The sequence below is a fragment of the Lepidochelys kempii genome, chromosome 4, assembly GCF_965140285.1.
Source record: "Lepidochelys kempii isolate rLepKem1 chromosome 4, rLepKem1.hap1, whole genome shotgun sequence".
In the NCBI taxonomy this organism is placed as follows: domain Eukaryota; kingdom Metazoa; phylum Chordata; order Testudines; family Cheloniidae; genus Lepidochelys; species Lepidochelys kempii.
In genome coordinates this window covers 19,510,234-19,537,126 of record NC_136383.1, presented here as the reverse complement: position 1 = coordinate 19,537,126, position 26,893 = coordinate 19,510,234, and the positions used below count along the sequence as shown (strand labels likewise).

General features: G+C 40.5%; 1 protein-coding gene across 4 annotated transcripts in view; it reads left to right on the top strand.

Moving 5' to 3' along the window:
• LOC140910219 (broad substrate specificity ATP-binding cassette transporter ABCG2) overlaps positions 1-25,364 on the top strand; it is a 38,669-nt gene extending 13,305 nt beyond the window's left edge. For 3 of the 4 annotated variants that reach the window (XM_073340660.2, XM_073340661.2, XM_073340662.2), the window contains exons 4-16: positions 145-259; positions 4,000-4,152; positions 4,650-4,807; positions 5,076-5,227; positions 6,044-6,148; positions 7,539-7,786; positions 10,126-10,208; positions 11,882-11,971; positions 12,660-12,784; positions 14,490-14,644; positions 15,697-15,786; positions 16,979-17,073; positions 18,472-25,364. In XM_073340660.2, coding sequence (XP_073196761.1) covers positions 145-259; positions 4,000-4,152; positions 4,650-4,807; positions 5,076-5,227; positions 6,044-6,148; positions 7,539-7,786; positions 10,126-10,208; positions 11,882-11,971; positions 12,660-12,784; positions 14,490-14,644; positions 15,697-15,786; positions 16,979-17,073; positions 18,472-18,622 — 1,720 coding nt within the window. In that variant the 3' untranslated portion in view covers positions 18,623-25,364. Of the gene's footprint in view, positions 1-144; positions 260-3,999; positions 4,153-4,649; positions 4,808-5,075; positions 5,228-6,043; positions 6,149-7,538; positions 7,787-10,125; positions 10,209-11,881; positions 11,972-12,659; positions 12,785-14,489; positions 14,645-15,696; positions 15,787-16,978; positions 17,074-18,471 lie in introns of those variants that run through there. The other variant, XM_073340663.1, reaches the window with a different exon arrangement.
• The last annotated feature ends 1,529 nt before the right edge of the window (positions 25,365-26,893 follow it).

Below are 26,893 nucleotides of genomic sequence, written 5' to 3'. Positions count from 1 at the left end.
TATGGGAAAGCTTGTGCACAGCTGGCTATATACTGTTAACTGTATTTGTTTGCCAGATTTGCCTTTCACTGGCCCCGACTCTTACAGCTTGGTGAAAATATACACTTCGGAGCTCTTTAAGTTGATGGACTTTTCTTCTTCTAGGCTATTGGATATCTTAGCTGCAAGGAAAGATCCTTATGGTCTGTCTGGAGATGTTTTGATAAATGGAACTCCTCAGCCTGCCAACTTTAAATGTATCTCTGGATATGTGGTACAGGTAAGTCAGTCTGCAGTGACTGCATCTGCCTGTGTCGTTTTGACATCCTCTGAGCCAAAATGCACCAGAATTGTCCAATATGAGGTAAGTGCAGCAGCTGATTTGTCAAAACTGACACAGGATATAATTCAGAAATCACACATTATAATCTAAAATGTAAATGGGATAAGTGGATTTCCATTTCCAGGATTATTCCCTGAGCTTCTGCATGCTGTGGGGACCTTCCACATGTGGCTCTTCCCCTGCCCATATAGAAGAAACCCATACAGAATGTTGCTTCCACAGCACCATTGCTCTGCCCATAGAGCTCCACTGAGTTTAGAGATCAAGAGGGGCTGGAGCAGTGGAGCTGAACCCTCCACAGCACCTTTCTCTGCAGAGTACCTAGAAATCCAGGGAGAAGTTTAAACAGCTTGGAACTGTAGTATGTCCCGCTGACTGCTACTGGGCATCTGCAAGGAAACCCAGCCAATAGTAGCACGGTTCCTATTGGTGTACAGTTCGCAAGGGCGAGCAAAGCCATTGGAACAGCTATCATCCCTGTAGAATATCATCTGTTTCCATATGGAAAGAGGCTCCATTCCCTATGGATCCCTTGGATCTACAGAGGTGGAAGGGGGCACAACCTGTCAAATCCACAGCCCTCCTTAACCCCCTACTACTGTAGGAACCTGTCTCCAGGAAAACTCTGCAATGTGAACCTCACTGAGTTCCCCCCCCACCCCATCTTGTCCTGTGGGTGTAGCTGTGAGAGTGGGTGATCTGGCCCTATGTTATAATTTATTTCCTATCATAACATGCAACTACACCTCACATTTTGAAGGTTTGAAGGTATGTCTATATTCTGAATTGACCTTTCTTTAGCACTGCTCTTTGAAACAGGTAAGAATTCTAACTCATGTAGAGATCTGAGAAGGTATCAGAAAAACACATCCGAAATTACAGGCATGTCCCTTCCCTATCAATTGGGGGAGGATGGTTCTTGAGAAGCACCACAGGCCTTGTAAAGGAATATTCAATTTAGCAATTGTTATCACTGTAGTCCTCTGCTATCTGGCTGCTTTTCCACAAGAAAAAAAGAGGGCATGACAGCCCACCAGTATGTTGGAGAGATTCTTTGAGGCCACTCCTGGGAGCCTTATATTAAAATTCTGCCACCAAATGGAAAGGAAGTTTGGGAATCAATCCCTTTCTGGATCCTGGCCAGAGCTGATTTTACCACTGGGGTTCATAAAAAAATGTCAGCAGGGCCATTTCCCCCCCTTTACAACAGACCAGATTGCTCCAGATGGATTGGTATTTTCAAAAATTGTTCCCTCAGCCTCCTCTACAATCACTCCATACCGCCATTTCATGCTCAAAAGCTTGGACACAGCTCTACACTACCAATATAGTCAATACATTTTTCAAAGTATAAAGTTTTCCACAGATGTTCAGCTCATAAGCTTGTTTGGCCAGAGAGGATGCCTCCTTCCTTAGATATGGGAAAGTGTTATTGCTTCAGTGGGAAAAACAAATGAATAGATTTCCCACTATCTCTTGCCTATCTTCAGTGCAATACATATGGTTTATTAGAGGCAAAGGGAGAGAAATTAAAATATGGTCATCCCATCACTGACCAGTACTCTCTCAAAACAAAGTTAATAGAGAGATGTCTAAACTATTGTATGATCAATCATCAGATAAAAAGTCATTCCCTTTATAAGCTATAAACAAAGCCCAGATAAAATTTTCCCCCTTACTTTTCTCAGAACACATCAAGACAACCCACTCTCCCAATCTAATTTCCCATATCACCTTCTTCTTCCTCCTTTTATACACAGCAGCTGAGGCTGATAGACTAACGAGCTCAGCTGCATATGCTCCTCAGTTCCCTTTACCACTTCACAGTCTTATTCCAAATCTTCACAACTCTGACAGGGAAGACAGTGGCTTGGGTCTTCGGTGTACCCGGGCAACACCAGCTCAAAATGTCCAGAGACCTTGCTGGACAATGTACCTCATCACAGCGGATAATGCTTCCTAAAAAGCAGTGGTCTCCTGACAGGTGTGGAACTGAAGGCTTGATTGTGGATCACAGTGAATCAGTCCCTTTTATCCTTTTTAATTTTCTGTATCCTGTCCTTAGGATGACATTTTGGTTTTCAAAGATGTCACATAATTGACTGACAAGATTCTTCACTTGAACTATCATTTTTAAGTTGTTCTGATCTTATAAAGTGAGAAGCTCTACATTCTGTCTATTGCTTTCTCTATCCACCATGTCTCTCTCTTTCTCTCTCTCTCACACACACACGTAACATCTTTTTTCCTTCCCACCATCTCCTTTTCTCTTTCAAATTCAAAATGTATTTGGCACCAGGTTTCTCTATTCCATCAGTACTGACTTGGCACTTTCTTGGTTTCCGGCTGCCTGCATGGTGTTTTCCTTTAAGCTGCTGATTCAGATCTAAGAGAGAGAATGCAGGTAGGGCCACCTAAGAACGCAGTTGTCAGGGCCACCTGAAGCCAGAACAGAGTATCAAGGAACAATGATGCATCATGTAATGGGGTCCCACAATGCATGTATTTAGTTAAACAAGTACTGATCCAAGGGAGGTAGTAGGACTGAATGTACTCACACAGAGCTCCAGTTTGCAGTTGTTTTGTCAATAACCCTTACCCCCTGCATGTTCGAAGTGCTGCCCATACAATACCTAATAATAAATAAGTATTATTATACCCATTTCACAGAGAGGTAAACTAAGACAGGAAGGTCAGGGAGCTTGCCTGAGACCATCTAGTCAACAAGAGTTGCTAAATCCCACAAAGTGCTAAGCACTGTGACCCTGATCCAGCAAAACACTTAAACATACACTTTATTTTTTAAGCATGTGAGTGTTCATTCTGATGAAACTTCTCATGTACTTAAAGTAAACATGGGCTAATTGCAATGGGGCCACAGTGCTCAGCATGGGGCATAATCTAGCCCCTGGTGCATTCAAACTCAGTGGTTCCTCACTCTCCACACTGGGCTCATTCCTCTTGACCATGCTGCCTACCCACTGCTCTGGTAACCTCAAGAGAGGATTCAGTTTAAATCAGCAGTTTCACAGCACTCCAAGCTTCTCACAACCTTTCTGCACTTATTAGTTTTTGCTTAGCTGTGATCTGCAGTTACCACATTTCCAAACCACAACCTCAGATATTTGAAGAAAGATTTTATTCACATCTGTAGAAAGAACTCTTTCCAGATACAGATTCTGCAGGGTGCTGAGCACTCTCAACCTCCATTAAAGACAAGAGGAGTTGAGGGCACTCTGTTTCCCACAGGTGGTGCTCAGCACCTGGGCAGGACCAAATCCAGAAACATTTTGTTGATAGGTTTTCCTTCATACAGTTGAAAATTATGTTTGAATTTTTCGCTGCGTTGCCAATGTTTAGCTGCTCTGAAAAACACGCTGGGCAGGGAAATATCTGGACAGTGTATATACACATGTATTGATATTTCTGCTATTTGATACATGTACGATAGTCCCTTGTTGCCATAAATTGCACAAACATGCAGAGACTAGTATTGAAAGCAAATATCTGATGGGATGTTCAGGTTTTGAAGATCCAGCCTATTTGATTCTAGCAGTTTTCACTGCCACACAAATGCACTCTGCATGTACAGTACACATGTAAGATGCACATGCTAGTCCCAGAAGAGGAAAAATTAAGCCTGCAATGAACATTAAATATGTAACTTTGTTACTTAGGATGATGTGGTGATGGGAACTCTGACAGTGAGAGAAAATTTCCAGTTCTCAGCAGCACTCCGGCTCCCCACATCTGTGAAGGAACGGGAAAAGGAGGAACGAATTGACCAGATCATCAAGGAACTGGGTTTGACCAAAGTGGCAGATTCCAAGGTAAGCTGTCATATTATGATGCCCAATTAATAGCAAATATTAAATAATTTTAGATGATAAAATGGCTCCACTTTAGCAGGGGTGTTTTTGATTTAGTGGTTTATTCTAATAGCAGAAAGGCTGATAAACCCCAGCACAGCTGCCTGTTCCCATAGTATCAATGAAGATAAAGGCTCGTTACTTGTGCACCTATTCTTAAACTATCAGACACAGGACAGTAATTACAAGTAGGAGGAAAGCAGGTGACCTGAGTGTCATGAAGAAACTTAGATTTCAGGGTGAAAACTTTTAAAGGGGAGCCCTTTTTTCTGCAACGTTCAGAGTTGCACTATTCCCTTAAACAATGTCAATCCTTGAATCCATATTTGAATCCATAATCACAATATAATCACCCAGAACTCTCCCAGAAGTTAATGTGCTGTTAAATGTGTTGGATGTTTTTTGCTTGAATACTTTGAAGTCAGACAAAATGACACAAGCTGCTTGTTTTGCACTAGGTTGGCACCCAGTTCATTCGTGGGGTGTCCGGGGGAGAGAGAAAACGGACCAATATTGGAATGGAACTCATTACTGACCCTGCAGTCTTGTTCTTAGATGAACCAACTACTGGATTAGATGCCAGCACTGCCAATGCAGTCTTGCTGCTCCTGAAAAGGTGACTGCAATGGAATCACTGGGAAAGAACCAGCTTTGACAGAGATGTACTCCATAAATCTGCAGTTAAAATGTGGTTAGAATGGTTAATGTGTAGTTATTATATTGCTGGGCTTGTTTTATTCCTTTTTGTACCTTGCATTGGATTCTCCAACAACAGGTTGAACTGTGTTAATTTACTGATTTGTATTGCAAGGAATTTGAAAGACGAAAACTCCTCAAAGAGTGCAGATATTTGATACCTCTATTATTTTCCACTTTACATTCAGGATGTCAAAGCAGGGGAAAACAATAATTTTTTCCATCCATCAGCCCCGGTACTCCATATTCAGATTGTTTGACAACCTGACATTATTGGCTGCAGGAAGAATGCTGTACCATGGCCCTGCTCAGAATGCCATTGAATACTTCAAATCTATTGGTGAGTTTTCTTCTGGAGCTTCAGTCACAACAGTGGACACTAAAAGGAACATACTTAAAATGCAGCTCTGTTTTGAAAAGTGACTCAGTAAAAATGGCTCTTGAATCATGGGATTCAATGGTTAATGTGCCTCATTGTTTCCCATACCAAAACATACTAAAGAATTGTTTTTTTTAATATAACAGTAACATTAATGCAAAGTTAAAGTTGAAAAACCAAGCACTCAGAAATTGAGAAATGCAGAGTTGAGGATGAAGGCTGAACCTTAACTGTTACCCTTTGTGCTTATTAGTAATGACTTTAAAAGTAAAAAGTAATGCACGTTATATCACAGTATTTAGTTTTGTTTTTTTTATATGAATTGTATACTAGGCCCTGATTCAGTAAAACACTTAAGCACTTTACCCATAGATTTGTGGGTTCAATAAACCCAAACGATTAAACCTGCCATAAGGAGAAGCAGAAAAATGACTTCTCATTAAGTCTATTAGTACCAGCTGATAGGTCAGAATAGAATTAGCAACAACAGACATGCAGTTAGAATTTGAAAGGGCTCATTTGTTAGTTGTCACCTTTGGATATTTTGAATTCTTACAGCTTTCCTTTTATGGCAGCTTTGATAGGGCCAGTTGGCAATCTCCTTCCTCATGTTGATTAGCAGTTTGGGCCAGTTGGACCACATTGTGGTGTAAGTTACTACTCAACATAAGTAAGGGTATCATAGTCTGGCCGATGGCATATTACCTCAAGTGCTTTTCAACACGTTACCATCTGTAGAATGACTTGCCTGAGAGATTGAATACTGTTTCTCTGCAGGTTATGAATGTGAGCCATACAACAATCCTGCTGATTTTTTTCTGGATGTCATTAATGGAGACTCAACTGCTGTGGCAGCAAGCAAGGCTGATGATGTTGATCTAGGTATAAAACTGAAGTTCTTCATACAGTAAGAAGCTGATTTGCAGAGTGACAAAATATATTTTGGATTTATCAACTCTGGCATGAAAAAATAATTTTCAGGTGCATCAAGTTAACAGTAATAGCTTCTTCCATACGTAAACTCAAGAGTTACTTGGACACCCATATACTGTAGATGATACTGCTCCTCTTGTGTCTATCTCTCCACCATGAAATTTCCTTTTATAAAGCCATCTCGCCATGTACAGTATGAAATGACTTGTGTGTAACATTTAATATCCATTGGTGTTCCGTGAATGGCAGTTATTACATGTGGTTCTTTTTCCTCAAACAGTAAGGACTGTTCTGCCAATGAATTCAATAGCAAAACTCCTATTGTCTTTTTCATGGAAACCAGATCCAGTGCCCTGTTGTGATACAGTAGTGTCAAAAAACAAAATAGTAAAACTCTTTGTGACTATATGCAGTAAATCTTGATATTAGCTTTGCATGTGTACTTAATGCATACAATATTTATCATGTTATTGGACTGATTTTGTTTTTCCATCTCTGCAATAGTAGCTTGTTGCTCATAAATTCACCTGAGGTAATCAATCATTAGTGTCACTTTCTTCAGTAAGTGGACCATACCTGATTATTGTAATCACATTAACACTGCTATTATATGGGGTTCTACTACAACCCCATGTAGGGATTGATCCTTTTTAATCTCAACAAAATTATACAGTGCAAGGCCTGCTCTACACACAGACTATGTACAGCTATGACTATTTTAGTTAGGGATGTGATTTTTAAAAATGAAATAGCTTTATTGGTACAACTCCTCGTGTGGATGCAGTTACACTAAGTAAGTATAAAGATTACTTATATTAGTATAGTTTGTTCATCTTCACATATGGGATGAATCTAGACACAGGTATAAGCACTTTTATACCGATATAACTGCATCCACCCTCTGGGGCACTGTACCACTTTTAACTATTCCACTGTGGTTATAGCAGTACAGATTTTGTGTGCAGACAACCCCTAACTTTTGTGAGGAAAAAGGTTATTTAAGGACTGATTGGCTGGGAGACCCTTCCTTCCATGTGGTAAATCTTTGCTACTGAAAGTAAAATTTCTCATTTGCAGGGAGTCTATTTTCCCCTTTGACAGCCTGATCCAAAAGTGACATCAAGAGAAAGACTCCCATGGAGTTCAATAGGTTTTGGATCAGGCCCTATATGCACACATGCTGTAGGAGTAAAACATACCCCTTAAGAATGAAGGGACTCAATCAAGGTTGCAGAATGATCCCTACACAGTATCGGAAAAGTTCCTCAGGGAGAGGAGAATTATTTTTTTCTATTAATTCAATAAAAGGTAACTAATATTTTTTCTCTTTAACCTGAAGATAACATTGAAGAACACATCAACCGTGATAAGACTTTGGCAGAGAAGATAGCAGAGCACTATTCCAGTTCCACCTACTACAGAGAAACGAAAGCAACATTACAGAACATTTCTTCGGAGAATAAAAAGAAAGTGAAGACAATTTTCAGACAAGTTACATATACCACTTCCTTCTTTCATCAGCTCAAGTGGGTGTCGAAACGTACATTTAAAAACTTGATAGGCAACCCTCAAGCCTCCATAGCTCAGGTAATCATAGTTAATATAACAGTTGTAAGTCTGATTTGATTTTCAGACCATTTCTATCTGAAGATGGGTTAGGCACAATTTTGCACCTGCAAATTATTGGGCCTAAAATTTGCACCTAAAATAGAGGTCAGTATCTGAAAATCTGTGCCATAAAATGCTGGGCTACATGATCCCAAATAATGAGCATGACAGGGATATGCAACAATTTATTAACTTACATTTACCATTATTTTAGGTGTGTGGGGTTTGATTCTCCTCACACTTATGTCATTAACGACACAATTCTCCCAAACTGACTCACAATAAGTAGTACCTTACCCTGCAAGTAGTCCCCTGCAATCCTCCCATGCTACTCTGAGAAGCTGATTCTCAGAATCTCGTCTTCACCTCTGATCTGTGCACCTTGCAAGTCATCTGTACGCCAGGATCTGGCCCACTGCGTTCTGTTTTTTTCCCCAAGGGAAAGTAAATTAGCCAGTCTTATACAGTTAATTAGCTCTCAACACATAATTATGTCCTAGTAGCTGAGTCAAAGACAGAGATGATCTCGGTCTGATCCTGAGGTCCTTATTCCAGCAACACTCCCATTTGAATTTTATCTGAGTAATACGAGAGGGGCTCCAACCCATAATAAAAGTTGTACCTTATCACTGTTATAAATTATCTGGATTAAAAAAAAACATCTTGAGTAAAATAAAATCAATAGCAAAGGGGAAATCTGTTCAGAATCCCTCAAGTTAAAAGGCTTTGTGTGTGTGTATATCTGTATGTTGATAGTATGGATATCTCAAATAATTGCATTGCAAAAGCTTGACCTTGTGACAAGAATTATGATCTCAAGAGCTTTCTAATACTCCAGGGTGAATGGTTGTGACTTTTTTCTCACAATCTTTTGTATCTCCCAAACCTCATTAGGAATGGATTTCAAACACAGTCTATAAATTGTACACAGTTCATTAAGCCGTGTTTGCTAATCCTCTCCAAATTGGTCTTGATATGATCCTTTTTCCCCCCACTACAGTTGGCTTAGTGGCTGAATTATCCCTGACATTTGGTCCTTTGGGCAGGTTCTTAGTGATATGGTACCATGTATCAAATGCTTTACAGTGTTAAGACTCATGCATCCCTCATGCGTAACCATGACTGAACTGCCTGATACCATCATTTTTGCTGAGATTTTCTTCGCTTCTTCTTAGTCTTAAGAAATTGTGACATACAGATTTAATCATTCAGATTATATCACTGAATCCACTGATAATTTTGCTATTTAACAAAAATCCAAGTTGCACGTTTCTATCTACACAGAGCCAGATTCTGATACCCTTACTTACATTTGAATAGCATTTATTCCACGAGTAGAGTGCTATTTAATGCAAAGCTGTAAGACTCTGTCCCTTAGGGTTAAATACTCTGTCCCTTAGGGTTAAATCCTGCCCTTCTTTACAGCAAAAAGGACAATCCACAAAAGCCAGCATGCTAGGTGAGGAGCTGCCTAAGCTAGCCAATGGGAGATACTGACCAGAGCGGGAAGTCCTCCCCTCTCTGGGAGATAGGCACCTAAATCCAGGAGGCAGGGAGGTGCCTAGCTCCATTTAGCAATCCACAAATGGGCACCCACTACCTGGAGTCAGTCAGCTTAGCTACCTAAAGCATTTGTCGTGAGAATAAATTAGGTACCTGCTTCACACCACCCAAAAACAGCCACTGGAGGAAGTGGAGATGGTGCTACTTTCCACTTTATAATTTTCAGTCCACTGATTAGAGCACTCACTTGGGATGTGGGAGACCCACGTTCAAATCCCCCTTCTCTGCCAGAGAGCGAGAAAGGATTTGAACAGCAGTATCCTACTTCTCAGAAGAGTGCTCTAACCGCTGAACTATGGAATATTCTGAGCTGGAATCCCTCAGTCTCTCCTGCTGAAGCTGTTCCATTGTGGATTAAAAAATGAAAGTGCGATTAGGGCAGGGGACCTGGACCCAGGTAGGTTCCCTAATCACTGGGCTACTGAGTCATTTGCCGCACCCCTTTTCTGGCCTAATGATTGCTCCACTGTGCATAAATACTTAAATAGTCGTAGTCTGGGATTTAGGCATCTAAGTGCATTTGTGGATCCCACGCAGAGTTTTTGTATGCTCTAGACCTTCTCCGTCTTCCCATCTCTTATCACTCTCTATCTAGGTACCATGAGTACATTTCTTTTCCATCTGTATTCACCACCTAAATATTTTATGTAGTTTTTGCAATTTTGAACTTTTTTTTAAAAAAAAGGTTCATTACAATACAAATTTAGATTGTAGTTGTTCTCTCTCTTTTAATTATTTATTTTATTTTATTTCAGCTGTGTGTTACACTTTTCCTGGGACTAGTTGTAGGTGCCATTTTCTTTGGGATACAAGATGATTTTACCGGTGTGCAAAACAGGCGAGTCAACTCAGGGATTGAATATCAATGGGGCTGACAAAACCATGCTGTTACCATCATAAGATAATGAAAATTGTTGTGGCTGAAAATGAACTTTTCTTGTCTTTTGTGAGATACCATAGCGACCACTTTAGAGCAAATGCATACCTGTAAATCATAAATTACAAAATAAGCGCTGGTCCTGCCATGAGCTCTCTGTGGCTAGATCCCTCCACCTGCATGGAGCTCACTGCAGACTCGAGGCCTAAGGTCCCATTTCTGCAACCCTTACTCATGTTGTCTACTACCTTGTGCAAGTAGTCCTGGTGAAATCATTGGGGCTACTTGCATAGTAAGGTACTCGTCATTGCAAGTAAGGGTAGCAGCACTGGATCCTAAGTTTGCAGTGAAAGATTCCAGAAAATTATACAAAATATTAAAAATGCACAACTGTTCATTAACCACTTCAACAATTAAACAAACAGCATCTGGAAAGACTTCCCTGAGATAAAATTCAATGGCCAAATTTTTCAGACTTTAGTTGCCTGAAGTTTGGCAACTAAAGCCCTGATTCTGCAAGCACTTATACACATGCTTAACTTTACAGAGGTGAACCTAAGGGGTCTGCTCATGTGAATGAAGTTACCTGAGTGTGTGTATGACTGGGGCCTAAATTTATATTTGGTACCTAACTAAAAGTGGCCTGATTACCAGAGGGATTGAACATCTGTAACTGTGGGAGCTGTTGTAGTCAGCACCTCTTAAAATCTGGCCATTTTTATTAAAGTGCCTCAGAATTGGTGTATGCCAAGGGCTTAAATTTGGCATCCACATTTGACAATTTTGGCCTTTCATTTTAGCAGGTAAACCCATCTCCAGTTGCTCATCATTTTCTCATATTCCATGTAGACTGAAATTTTTGGTCTCATATTTGTGCTTAGTCTGAAGGTAATTTAAACAAAATATTGAGTAAAGTCAGTCAAATCATTTTTCATTATTTGATTCTGACAAGCAACAGATGTTACCCACATATTCCAGTAATAAACACTGAACTCAGCTAGCTCAAGATTTGCTAAAGCTCCAGTCTTAGGGCCAAACCTGTTTCTGTTGAAGTTAATGGAAGTTTTACCATTAACTTAACCAGGAGTGGGATGAGTCCCTTAACTTGTTTAGTAGATCTCATGGAAACTTAAAAAATAATACAACTATGAAGAAAATTGATTTAGCAGTTTGAATGAAGATGGTTTAAAACTTTTCTACCTGTTTTCCCAAGCCTATTTTAAGGACACATTTATTCAGGATTCATGTGCTCATGACATCCCACTTAATGACACCTTGCTTCTCTGGCGATAGGTTATTAAATGTTGTAAATTAGTTGAGTAAGTCAACAAGACAAAAAAAGAATAATAAAATATACTTTGTCCATTTCTATTTTGTAAAGAAATCTCAGTTATATAAATCCCTCCGACAGATTACACCTTTAAATCTCTACTGAGAAATAAGAAAAGACAGACAATTTGTGCATGAATTATGGAATATGTGAAGTAGCAAAGCACATATTAGTGAATGCCAGTAGTTCTTTGGAAGAGTTTAGACACGGTCTATTGTAAAAACTACTGAAAATATGTTCAAAATAATTGAATAAAGCACTAATGTAGCTGATTTTATAAGTGTAAATATTTGTTTTACCCTAGAATTGGAGCAATGTTCTTCGTGATCACCAACCAGTGTTTCAGCAGTATTTCATCTATTGAACTTTTCATTGTGGAAAAAAAGATATTTATGTAAGTAAAGCTTGATGTAACGGGTAACATTGCCTATTGTTAGCAAAGCTTATTGAACTGCTAATCTTTTTTGTTGCCCTACTAAATTGTCATCTAAATATGACAATTTAGTTATTCATACTGGTCAGATTATTCACTGCAAGTAATATTTATTGCAAACGTATTTTTTAAATCCTGTTTATGAGTTGTTTGCAAACCAATCATCATTTCTGTGTATGGTTTTGTCCATAAATGCTGATAGTTTGGATAAATACTATTTACATTGTGAGTTGTTTGTGAACTGTTCACTTCTGTTACCAGAATCATATGGAGTTGATATTAATTGGGTACTTGGAACTTTACAGGCTTTATGAGTCACAAAATGAGAGAATTACATATTTCTATATGTTAAGTGTGTTTTGATGATGTAAGATGTACACTAAAGACTATGGGCCATACTCGGAGAGGTCTGTGGACACAATTGTGTTCAGCAATAGGCATGTATATTTGCATATGTAATTATCAAAATTATAATGACATCTTATTGGTCATTGGCATGTGTAATTACAGTATGTGCACAAATGCATTCTTATTTTTCCATTTGGAATTGTATGCATGACTTATCAAAACCTGTCCATATGTGAAAATGATTTGATTGCTTTATAATTGATGTAATCTGTAATATGCTGTATATATTTCTGTGTTCTAGACATGAATATATCAGTGGGTACTACAGAGTGTCTGCATACTTCATCTCAAAGCTAATGGCTGATTTAATACCCATGAGGACTTTACCAAGCATCATCTTCACCTGTATAGTTTATTTCATGTTAGGCAAGTGCCCTATTCACAAGCTGCATTAAAATTAAAAAGAAAATTGCTTCAGTACCAACAATGCACACTCATTTTATGCCTCTGTCAATCATTTCAGGTATCCAGGAGTAGGTTGGATCAAATCTTCCTTCTTCCACTTTTAAAAAAAAAATCATTTTCTCTGTTTAAACTCCATGTACCAATATGGCATTATTTCTCTTGCTTGGTGAGTGCAATGTCATGAGATTGCCATTGGTGCTGTTATGCAATTTGCTGGACTGGGCACATTTGCAAAATTTCAAGCACACTTGTCACAGTCTGTGATATATCCCATCTGCATTTTCCTTGGAAACAGGGGTTTAAGTAGGGTGACTAGATGTTCTGATTTTATAGGGACAGTCCTGATATTTGGGTCTTTTTCTTATATAGGCACCTATTACCCCTCACCCCCGTTCTGATTTTTCACACTTGCTATCTGGTCACCATAGGTTTAAGCATCATTTATAGATGGCTCTGTCTCACTGGTTTCCATGCTGTTATCTTTTCTTTTAGAGACTTTTAATCATTCTATCACGAAATATTTTTCATTACAGTTGGCCATGCTGATAAAATCCCCCATCAAAGAAAAATGTGATTATAAAAACCTCAAGCTCCTGGAAACTGATATTAGCCTGCTCTTTTCAGTCGTTTCCCCGGGTAGTAAGGACAATTTTAAAATTGCAGACATCCATTTTAGACCATTAATGCAGTTTCAAACACCATGCTCACTACACATTTCAGGAAGGTCAGACTGAAATATTTCATGGAGCAAGAAATTCAGACAAACTGTCAGGATGTTTCAAAACTTAATAATAATAAGATGTTAGCAGACCGAGGTGCTGGAACTACGGGTGCTGGGGGTACTGCCACACCCCCTGGCTTCAAGTGGTTTCCATTATATACAGGTTTACAGCTTAGTTCAATGGCTCTCAGCACCCCCACTATACAAATTGTTCCAGCACCATTGTTAGCAGAATGCAAGTACAGAACAAAAATCATCACTTGCTCTAGTCTGACTTTTTCCCTTAAACAAACGAGACATTATGACACTATTAGGATATACAGAGAGAACGTTTACATGGCTGTGAAACAGGGGTGGTTCAGAAACTAATGCCTAATCTACAGCCGCCAACAACCCCTGACTCATGGGAGACCTGACCCCACTGGAAACAAGTGAAATACTATTGGATGTTTATCGCATGTGAGCTACTGCTGTATGGGGTGAGGCATGAGCTGCTTCTTGTTCAGTTTTTCTGTGGTGATAACTTGAGCCCTTAGTGAATCAGGAAATCTCCTCCTTTATCTTGTTTTGGCTGAGACACATTACAGCTTTTTCTCCTTCCATTTCATTGAAAAAGTCAATTACAATCCCCAAACTCCTTCCACAAATACACACATCAGTTCTATTCTAGACAAAATCCCTAGTCTTTGTGCCCATGGGAGTCTGAACTCCTTCCCATAATCAGCAAGGCATAGGAATTTGGGACACTGATCCTTGGTCCTTGCAGCCAGTGATCCAAAATGTATGGTGTGGTGGTGAAAGGAGGGCAGATTTCCTTGAATCAGTCCTCCCACAAAATTTGTTCTCATAAGTGGGGCCAACTATATATATTAAGCTAGTACACATTGACTATGGTACAAGCGCTGACAAAATTATACTGACAGACTTCTTGTTCTGCTCCCTAAGGTTTGAAGCCAAGAGCAGATGCCTTCTTTATAATGATGTTTACTATTATGATGGTATCCTACACGGCCACTGCTATGGCGCTAGCAATTGCAACAGGACAGGATGTGGTAGCTGTAGCTAATCTACTCATGACCATCACGTTTGTTTTTATGATTGTGAGTAGCATTATTATGCTTTTATTTATTTAGATGTAAACCCAAGCAGCTGTGAAGTTCAGAGCCAGATGGAGATCTCAATTTGAATTCTGCAAAAAGATCAAGAATCTGGGGCTTTCATGTTCCACTTTGTCCCAATACATTAACAAGAAATCAAAGTTCAGGCTTGTTTCTGAACTTCTCCAGAAATTTGGGGTTAAGGTGGGTTTTGGATCTGATGTTCTAGTTAGGGCCAAGTTTTAGTGATTAAAAATAATGGGGAAGAAGAGGGGAAGGATCATGCCAGTGGTAAGAGTGGATGTGGTGTGGTACATGATGCTCCATCTGCTCTGCAACTAGTGCATAATTCCCTGTAGGACTGTTGCAGCCAGCATGATTTAGAGAGGACCTTAGCTGATCCAGGGCTGGGGGAGCAGAGAAGTGGCTTACAGTCACATTTCCCCTGCTCTCCTCAGCTCAGCCACAGGTAAAGCCCACAGTCCCTTAAATTATGAGACCACTAACTTACTAACCATCAACAAGGAACCCAACTATCTATTAATAGGCCACATACGAAAGAGATGTGAGTTGGCTGCAAGCAGCGTGGATAGAAGCATGTCCAGTTTTCCACCCGGGGAAACACCACATTGGACAGTGATCTCAGGGCTACTTCGGGAAAGTTTTCCCTGAACATGCTTAGTGTGGCTCTTCAAAAGTGCCTGTCTGCCTTGTTTTTGGTCCAGTTGCCATAAAGAAGCAAAGGCAGAGGTTGGAGAATAGAAAATACAATTTCATATTTTAAAAACCATAACTTAGCAAAAACCTGATTTGGGGTTCTCCCCTAACAACTAAAAGCATAGTACACTAGCAACCAACCTCTATTGAAATTTACTTGTGTGCTCTGACTGGAGGATATAAACCCCTTATTATCCCCCAGTGTAATACAACTCAGACTTCTGTATAGCATATAGATTTAATGGGAGTTACTTGTGATTAGTAATGGTGACTCTGGACTGAAACACTTTCCTGTGAAATGGGACTTAGATTTTTTATTGTGTCTTTACTGTCTACAGATTTTCTCTGGGTTGTTGGTAAATCTCACAAGCATCTTGTCTTGGCTTTCCTGGCTGCAGTATTTGAGCATCCCTCGATATGGCATGACAGTAAGTGCTCTGTTTTCCGGTGCATTGTGTTTAGAAACATTTGTCAAAAGGGACCATCTGAATCTGATGGGAGAAATGAATCCAGGTTTCATAGATTAGTGACCAATGGGCAAGTTTTTGAAACATACTGAAATTAAAACTTGACATGGCATACTTTAGTCAGGTATAGGGTGACCAGATAGCAAATGTGAAAAAATCGGGACAGGGAATGGGGGGTAATAGGCACCTGTATAAGAAAAAGCCTTGAATATCAGGACTGTCCCTATAAAATCAGGACATCTGGTCACCATAGTCAGGTGGCATGAGGAATTTATGGATACAGCAGCTGAAGGTGGTTGTAAGAGGTAAAAACAACAAGTAGTCCTGTGGCACCTTAGAGACTAACACATTTATTTGGGCATAAGTTTTTGTGGGCTAGAACCTACTTCATCAGATGAACCCTAAGCTTATGCCCAAATAAATGTGTTAGTCTCTAAGGTGCCACAAGGACTCCTCGCTGTTTTTGCTGATACATAATAACACGGCTACCAGTCTGAAACCTGTAAGAGATAAGTGTCTCCTATCTGCAAGTGTTAAGAGATGTGCAGGTATTTAAATAACTATATATATATATATATATATATATATATCTCAGTTACAACTATATTAGGATACAGTTTGCATAAAAACACTAAATAAAATGAAACAGTATTGTATTACTTAAAAACAAAAGAATTTTTTCGTCTTTTAAATATTTGCTTCAATCACACAGAATATTTAGCTTTTTAAAAAAACCTGGAAGTGAATAGGTGGAATCATATAAGCAATTGCAGGAGGTGGACTTCATAAGAGTTGGATCTTTTCCATCTCTAACTACTATGATCTTATTTTTAGGAAGCTGAGTCAGTAATGCAGTTATGGTGGAAAATATGGAGTCTTTTGAAAGTGCTGGGTTAGATAGCTGCTGTATAGATGACCACTGTCATATGGGGTGCTGAATAAACTATATTCTTACATCATGTATACAACTATACTCTTACAACAAAATCAGCTATGACACTATGTTAGAAAAGATGGATTTGTCTGAGATCAGAAGCTATGATGCCATACAATTTTTGAAGATAAATTTGATTTTTAGTAAGTATCTGATCCAGTTGGTTTGTCATTGCTTTAATAGTAATTCAGTTGTTGTTTTTTTCTTTTATCTTAAAAGGCTTTGCAAATTAATGAATTTACTGATCTGAAATTATGCACTGGTATCACTAATACAAGTCAGACTGATATGAACTGCACAGAGGTTAGCCAACCGTAAGTATATGTTTTGCATTAAAATGAATTCCACTACAACACAAGATTGCAAGGTTTTTTTGAGTGCTAGAGAATTTGATGTGCATTCACCACCTACAGTAGGATTCTTTAAAGTAATATTTCTTTCGTATTAAGAAAAAAGCATTTTTTTTTAATTTTTTTTTTGCATTGTATGTGCTAAGATAACATGCTACAGAGGCCATGAACAAAAGAATCAGTAAAGATATTCATAGCAATATCGATATGCCTTTGTCATTTTGCATTCATTATGTCTATTAAAACAAAAACCCCACAAAACAGCATCATACGACATGAAAAATAAAATTATTAATTGAAAAGAAAATGATCTCTTATCTTGGGACTTATATGATCCCCTGACCATAGTATCTGACCACCTCACAGGCTTTAATGTAGTTATCCTCACAACACCACTGTGGGGAAAGGAAATACTATTATCCCCCATTTTACAGACTGGGGAGGCACAGTGGGTATGTCTACACTGCATCTGGGAACAAGCCTCCCAGCCTGCATCTATAGACTTGTGCTAGTGGGACTCAAGATAGCATGCTAAAATTAGCTATGTAGACATTGCACCTGGGTCTCCCAAGCATGGGATGGGAGGCTTGAGAGCCTGAACAAGAGTGTCAAAGCAACATCCACACAGCTAGTTTTAGCGGATTAGCGTTAGCCGGGCTTGTGCAAGTCTGTGGACCCGAACTGGAAGGCTCATTCCCAGATGGAGTGTAGACATATCCAGTGAGACTAAGGCCTGGCCTACACTGGGAAATTAGATCGGTATAACTATGTTGCTCAGGGATGTGAAAAAAACACCTTGAGTGAAGCAGTTAAACCAACTTAACCCCCGGTGTAGACAGTGCTAGGTTGATGGGTGAAATCTCCCGTCAATCTAGCTACTGCCCCCTTGGGGAAGTGGAGTACCTATGCCAATGAGAACCTCTCCTGTTGGGGTAGTTAGTGTCTTAACTGAAGTGCTTTGTGGTGCAGCTGTGTCACTGCAGCATTTTAAGTATAGATGCACCCTAAGTGACTTACCCAAAGTCACACAAAAAAAAGTCTGTGGCAGAACTGGAAATTGAATTTGGGCTCCTCAGTCCCAGGCTAGCACCTTAACCATTGGACCACCCTTTCTGTGTAGTTTAAATGTGTGTAAAGTGTTGTAATCTTATCTCAAGTCAATCAAGAGGAAAAAGTGGAATTTAAATCCTTGGGTTCTGGGGTCAGGAGCTCCTGACATGAAATGTCTCCATGCATTTTTCTTAAGACTTGGCTGCTGCCAAAATGCCTTTGTCGTCATGTGGAATTCCAGTTTAAATGAACATAACATAACAGATACCTAACAAAGGATTCACTTTTAAAAATCTCTACATATATTTTTAGGTATTGTACTGGAGAAGAATATTTGAAAACCCAAGGAATTGAGGCAACTTCCTGGGGCCTGTGGCAGAATCATGTGGCTCTTGCATGCATGACAATAATTTTCCTTACAATTTCTTATCTGAAACTGCACTTCATGAAAAAGTTATCTTAAAACAAAAGTGTAAATATACTGTAATTCACATTGTTTGAATAGTTTTATAAGTTAGAAAACTGACTTGATTTTTGTTAACAGTACTCTTTTGTATCTTTTACCTCTTGCCTCAAAATGTAACAAAGTTAACAAAAATCTTCAGCAATACTAAATATTCATTGAAATGCACTTTCTTGAAATTTACAGTATGCCTGAATTTTTTTTATTGTCATGAAATATACATAAGAGTATTCATCTCTTCATCAGACCAATTGTAAAGTCAATTCTTTACTATATGCTATTTGTTAAAATACAGAACAATTATGAAATGGTAATAATTAATGGCTCTATCCACAACGAAAAGGTTCCATGGTTGGACAAATTTTCTTAATTTTGCACATCCAGAGTGATATTATGACAAAAAAGAAAATCTATTTTTAAGGTCTTGGATCACTAATTTTATCTCTCCTATTTCCCTCCTCCACATACATTCCACCACATCGTAGTCGTGTTTGCCATGCGCCAGATTTTGCCTGGCCCTTACATGGATGCTTTGTTGGTGGTGGTGAGGGGAAGGCTAAGAAGCTGCCTAACCTTTGTGTACTCTGTATAAGAACTAGGAAGAACTGTAGCCCCTGTGGTTAGTTGTGGCATGCTGGGGCGGTCTTATTCCTTGGGGTGCATAGTGCCACAAAAGGACTTGGAGGAGCAGGCAGAGGGTGAGGTTATGGCTCTGCCCCGGCTCTCGCATTTGTTTACTGGTCAGATGTAAAATCGGTTTGCATGGCTTCAGTAATGTGGAAATATGTATTGCTGAATACAAACCTTAACTATCATGCATGGGAAAATGTGCATTAAAATATACATGCCAAATATAATGCATTTTTTCTTTGCACAGTATTTCAGCTAGGAACACAGAAATTACCATACAGCAACAGACCAATAATCTACTTTGGTATCCTATTTCCATTGTGAGATTTTTTTTAAAGTAATATTTTTTGGTTATTTTTATTTGTCTTCTGGTTTCCGAGCTCTTTGGGTGAATTTGCTTCATGTTTTCAAGCTTTATTCTGTAACCACATGGGCTAGAAACTTCTTTGAAGTGAGAGCTGAAATTCTCATGTAATCTCTTGATTCCAGCTGTTGAGGGTTTAAGGAAAACACCAAGCATCACCAGACTCATGATCAAATTGTGAGAGCTGGCAACACTGTCTTAGTAACATACTATAGCTGTAATACATTAATATGTAGTTTCTACAGGTAAATTAATTCTCACTTTATGTTGCATTTTAAATTTCCTTATGTCAAGTACCTCCTATTTTTGTGTTATCTGAAGCGGTAGATGGTGTACCCTAAAGATATTCTACATTCTGTTAATTAATTTATATAACTCTGTTGTATTTATTCTCCTTGAATGGAAGGCTTCTCAGTTCCTGTGCAAGAAATTATCTTTGTTGTCCTTAGGATTTTTTCTGTTGCAATTTTTTCTGTTGCAGCTATAGTGTGTCTTTTTAATGTGGTGACCAAAAATAAATGTGTTATTCAAAGGATGTACTATCTGGTTATGATGGTATTACAATGCTTTCTGTATTCCACTATCCATCTTAGCAGAGCTTAACATCTTAACATTTTTTCCATTGTTGTACCTCTTCAATGAGCTGCCTTCATATTTTTCACATGGTAACAATTTAAACTCCGTCACTATGTATGTGAAGTTCCCTCCAGTATGCATTACTGCCCTTGTCCATGCTGAATTCTATTTAACATTGTGTGGCCCAATTATTTAAGTGTGTTAGGTCCTTTTGAAATTGCACACAATCCTCTCTAGTCTTGACTAGCTTAAATAATTTTCTGTCAGCCACAAATTTTACTGTCTCAACATTTACTTTCTTCTAGATCATCCATAAATAAACTGGTCACCACCAGTCCTGCTACTGACTCATTTTCTCTCTGTGAAATTTGTAATATGAAATAAAATGTGTTAATAAGTTATAAAAGCATGTAAAAAGAACCCAATTCTGCAGCTCTTAGTGTTCAATTGAGGTCAGTAGGGCTGCAGGATTGTGCCCAAATGTACCTGGGAATAGTGTTAGTTTGGTTTTCATTATCACTGATGTGTTCATGTCTTTCTCAATGGTGGACAGAAAAGGTTGTGTCTGGGGCTTGAGAACATATGCATTGTCATTAGTGAAGCATCAGTAAAACACTTTTTGAAAAAACTGAAGACCCCTTTTATATGCCCATGGGTTGTAATACACTGCAGCATGGTTTCCCCTGAAGTCCTAAACGCTCGTATCCCACCATTTTTAATTTTCTTTACGGAAATCCTCCCTCCTCTTGATTTTAGGTTACTAGCAAAATAAATCAGGTCAGCTGCAGTTTTAAAATTTCCAAATGTCTCAGACCTTTGTTGTTGACATTAATTCTATTTATATTTTAGCTAATGCTGTTTCCTAAAGTCATGGGGAGAAACCCAGCTATCATGTGTGAGTTCAAACCATACTGATATAACAGATAACATATAATTACAGTGTATTTTCTACAAAGGCATTTATCAAAAGTATGAAGCCATGTTTCATAACTGATTTTCTTAGCCCAGCTGAAGAATCTGTCCTATCTCGGGGCCTCTTCTTCTGCCCCTCCACCCCCACGAACAGGATACAGTTTTGTGGTGACCTAGAATCCTATTTGTGATGTCTCTGACTTCAAGGAATATTTCCAACACATCTCTGAACAACATACTAACCCACAGAGATCTTCCTACCAACACTACAAAAAGAAGGATTCTGGGTGGACTCCTCCTGAAGGTCGAAACAACAGACTGGACTTCTACGTAGAGTGCTTCCGCCGACGTGCACGGGCTGAAATTGTGGAAAAGCAGCATCACTTGCCCCACAACCTCAGCCGTGTAGAACACAATGCCATCCACAGCCTCAGAAACAACTCTGACATCATAATCAAAAAGGCTGACAAAGGAGGTACTGTTGTCATCATGAATAGGTCAGAATATGAACAAGAGACTGCTAGGCAGCTCTCCAACACCGCTTTCTACAAGCCATTACCCTCTGACCCCACTGAGGGTTACCAAAAGAAACTACACCATCTGCTCAAGAAACTCCCTGAAAAAGCACAAGAACAAATCCGCACAGACACACCCCTGGAATCCCAATCAGGGGTATTCTATCTGCTACCCAAGATCCATAAATCTGGAAATCCTGGACGCCCCATCATCTTAGGCACTGGAACCCTGACAGCAGGATTGTCTGGCTATGGAGACTCCCTTCTCAGGCCCTACGCTACCAGCACTCCCAGCTACCTTCGAGACACCACTGACTTCCTGAGGAAACTACAATCCATCGGTGTCATAAATATAAAGGGAAGGGTAAACCCCTTTGAAATCCCTCCTGGCCAGGGGAAAGCTCCTCTCACCTGTAAAGGGTTAAGAAGCTAAAGGTAACCTCACTGGCACCTGACCAAAATGACCAATGAGGAGACAAGATACTTTCAAAAGCTGGGAGGAGGGAGAGAAACAAAGGGTCTGTGTCTGTCTATATGCTGGTCTTTGTTGGGGATAGACCAGGAATGGAGTCTTAGAACTTTTAGTAAGTAATCTAGCTAGGTATGTGTTAGATTATGATTTCTTTAAATGGCTGAGAAAAGAATTGTGCTAGAATAACTATTTCTATAACTAATTCTATAACTAGAATAGAATAACTATTTCTGTCTGTGTATCTTTTTTGGTTTTGCCTAGAGGGGTTCTCTATGTTTTTGAATCTAATTACCCTGTAAGATATCTACCATCCTGATTTTACAGGGGGGGATTTCTTCATTTCTATTTACTTCTATTTTTATTAAAAGTCTTCTTGTAAGAAACTGAATGCTTTTTCATTGTTCTCAGATCCAAGGGTTTGGGTCTGTGGTCACCTATGCAAATTGGTGAGGCTTTTTATCCAACATTTCCCAGGAAAGGGGGGGTGCAAGTGTTGGGAGGATTGTTCATTGTTCTTAAGATCCAAGGGTCTGGGTCTGTAGTCACCTAGGCAAATTGGTGAGGCTTTTTACCAAACCTTGTCCAGGAAGTGGGGTGCAAGGTTTTGGGAAGTATTTTGGGGGGAAGGACGCGTCCAAACAGCTCTTCCCCAGTAACCAGTATTAGTTTGGTGGTGGTAGCGGCCAGTCCAAGGACAACGGGTGGAATATTTTGTACCTTGGGGAAGTTTTGACCTAAGCTGGTAAAGATAAGCTTAGGAGGTTTTTCATGCAGGTCCCCACATCTGTACCCTAGAGTTCAGAGTGGGGGAGGAACCTTGACAATCGGTGATCTTCCTGAAAACACCATCCTGGCCACCATGGATGTAGAAGCCCTCTTCACCAACATTCCACACAAAGATGGACTACAAGCCATCAGGAACAGTATCCCCGATAATGTCACGGCAAACCTGGTGGCTGACCTGTGTGACTTTGTCCTCACCCATAAATATTTCACATTTGGGGACAATGTATACCTTCAAATCAGCGGCACTGCTATGGGTTCCCGCATGGCCCCACAGTATGCCAACATTTTTATGGCTGACTTAGAACAACGCTTCCTAAGCTCTTGTCTCCTAATGCCCCTACTCTACTTGCGCTACATTGATGACATCATCATCTAGACCCATGGAAAAGAAGCCCTTGAGGAATTCCACCATGATTTCAACAATTTCCATCCCACCATCAACCTCAGCCTGGACCAGTCCATGCAAGAGATCCACTTCCTGGACACTATGGTGCTAATAAGCGATTGTCACATAAACACCACTCTATGACGGAAATCTACTGACCGCTATGCTTACCTACATGCCTCCAGCTTTCATCCAGACCAGACCACACCACACGATCCATTGTCTACAGCCAAGCTATGCGATACAACCGCCTTTGCTCCAACCCCTCAGATAGAAACAAACACCTACAAGACCTCTATCAAGCACTCTTACAACTACAATACTCACCTGCTGAAGTGAAGAAACAGATTGACAGAGCCAGAAGAGTACCCAGAAGTCACCTACTACAGGACAGGTCCAACAAAGAAAATAACAGAACACCACTAGCCATCACCTTCAGCCCCCAACTAAAACCTCTCCAACGCATCATCAAGGATCTACAACCTATCCTGAAGGACGATCCATCACTCTCACAGATCTTGGGAGATAGGCCAGTCCTTTTTTACAGACAGCCCCCCAGCAACCACACATCACACTACAAAAACACTAACCCAGGAACCTATCCTTGCAACAAAGCCCATTGCCAACTGTGTCCACATATCTATTCAGGGGACACCATCATAGGGCCTAATCACATCAGTTATGCTATCAGATGCTCGATCACCTGCACATCTACCAATGTGATATATGCCATCATGTGCTAGCAATGCCCCTCTGCCATGTACATTGGCCAAACTGGACAGTCTCTATGTAAAAGAATAAATGGACACAAATCAGACATCAAGAATTATAACATTCAAAAACCAGTCGGAGAACACTTCAATCTCTTTGGTCACTCGATTACAGACCTAAAAATGGCAATTCTTCAACAACAAAAACTTCAGAAACAGACTGCAACGAGAGACTGCTGAATTGGAATTAATTTGCAAACTGGATACAATTAACTTAGGCTTGAATAAAGACTGGGAGTGGATGGGTCATTACACAAAGTAAAACTATTCCCCCCCCCCCGCCCACTGTTCCTCAGATGTTCTTGTCAACTGCTGAAAATGGCCCACCTTGATTATCACTACAAAAAGCTTCTCCCCCCACCCCCGCTCTCCTGCTGGTCATAGCTCACCTTAAGTGACCACTCTCGTTACAGTGTCTATAGTAACACCTATTGTTTCATGTTCTCTGTGTATATAAAACCTCCCCACTGTATTTTCTACTGCATCCATTCAATGAAGTTAGCTGTAGCTCTCCAAAGCTTATGCTCAAATAAATTTGTTAGTCTCTAAGGTGCCACAAGTACTCTTTCTTTTTGCAGATACAGACTAAAGTGGCTGCTACTCTGAAACCTGATTTTATAACGTAACAGTTTCATATGTTTCATAACACTGTTTCATAACGGTGTCTGATGGATGCTGGTACAATGATGGTTTCTCACTGTTGCACTATCCAATATACTGACATTCTGACTAGCATAGAGATCACACCTGTTTACTTCGTTCAGTCACAGCAAGTCATCTCTGGAAAGTACAGTCTTTTAAAAACATATTGTGCATCTATGAATAAGCTGGTTTCTGAATGGTTGAAATTTTATTTTTAACCTTTTTGGGACTTAATGGTCAGTCACACAGCAATGTAAGTGGCTGACACAATTTTTGGGTGGTATAGCTGATTGTTACTTATTCATATTATGTGTGTTTGTTCCATTAATTAAAATATTAAATGTACCTTTTAACGTTCATTGAACTGATTTCAATAATACTGTGTACTATTTAATTATGTGTTTCCTTCAGACCTTTCACAAAATAAGCTGTTTTGTCAGAATCTCCATTCAGATATCTGAACTGTACAGTTTATGCAAATGATATATTCCTCTATAACAGAAGCAAACTTGTATGTAACATTGATATTTATTATGCAAAGCTTCTAAAAATCATCTATCACAGTCAAGGTAAATTACCATCAAAGTAGCCGATAGCTCACCAATGCTGTGGCCTTAAAATCAGCAGGTTCCTTAGCAAATGACGATGGGTTTGTACCATGCTCATAAATAAAGCTTTTCTCTGACTGTGCTCTTGATTTCAGTGAATTATTTTCCTAGTCCCTCTTTTGTTGTTAGAGCCAACCACTTACACGCGGTTCTTGAAATTGGCCTCACATATCTACAAATGGGTAATATTAAAAGGAGAATATTGGATTTTATTGCACAGCTTTCCAAGATAACCACATCGCTACCCTTGGCAGAATGTATTTCTCTAGATAAAAATACAATTTCAGTGCATGAGACCGATGTTTATTTTTAAACATTGGAGGGGATTTTCTATTTCCATTTGGTCAGTTGCACAGAAGTCCCCGCACTAGCCACACTCGTGCTCTCTTTCTCAGACGCTTTTATGGAGCGGGCGGGCGCGGGGGGGGGGCGGTCAAAGCGCGCAGAAGCGCGGCTTGGCGCGTAGAGCAAGCCCCCCCCCCCGGTGCACAGGCAGAGAACAAACAGCGAGGTGCCTGCGTCCCTGGCCGGGCCGTTGAAACATGCGCGCGCTCCCAGGGGCAGCCGCCAGTGGCTTCCGTTAAAGCCGTTACTCGCTGCACGGGCTGGGGGCGGGGGAGGGGAGGCATTACACAGCTGCGCGCGGGCGAGCGGGGCTGCCTGAGAAGTAAGAACGGGGGGAATGGGCAGGCGCGAACCGAGCACCCGCCAGCCTACTTCGCCACGTGCCGGCCCGCGCATCCTCCTCGCCTGCCCATTTGCCGCGCAGGCCAGTGCCGGGGGGGTAGAGGCGCTCCGCTGCCGCAGGGAGGGGCGGACTTGAGTCCGGGAGTGGAGCGGGGCCGGGGTCCAGCAGCAGCTGAAAATCCAAGGAGCACCTACCCCTTGAGCCGTGCAACCTAAGGGTGACGGTAACTGTGCTGCGGGGAGAGGGGTTCAACCTCACACCTACACCCCAACCATATGCAACCCCGCGATCTACACCCCACTCAGACATACCTACACCCCAACCATATACAACCCCCCCACCTACACCCCACTCAGACACACCTACACCCCGTCTGCACCACAACCATCTATACACCTACACCCCAACCATATACAACCCCCAATCTACACCCCACTCATACACCCCAACCATATACAACCCCCCCACGACCCACTCAGACACACCTACACCCCGTCCGCACCACAACCATCTATACACCTACACCCCAACCATATACAACCCCCAATCTACACCCCACTCATACACACCAACCATATACAACCCCCCACGACCCACTCAGACACACCTACACCCCGTCCGCACCACAACCATCTATACACCTACACCCCAACCATATACAACCCCCAATCTACACCCCACTCATACACACCAACCATATACAACCCCCCCACGACCCACTCAGACACACCTACACCCCGTCCGCACCACAACCATCTATACACCTACACCCCAACCATATACAACCCCCAATCTACACCCCACTCATACACACCAACCATATACAACCCCCCACGACCCACTCAGACACACCTACACCCCGTCCGCACCACAACCATCTATACACCTACACCCCAACCATATACAACCCCCAATCTACACCC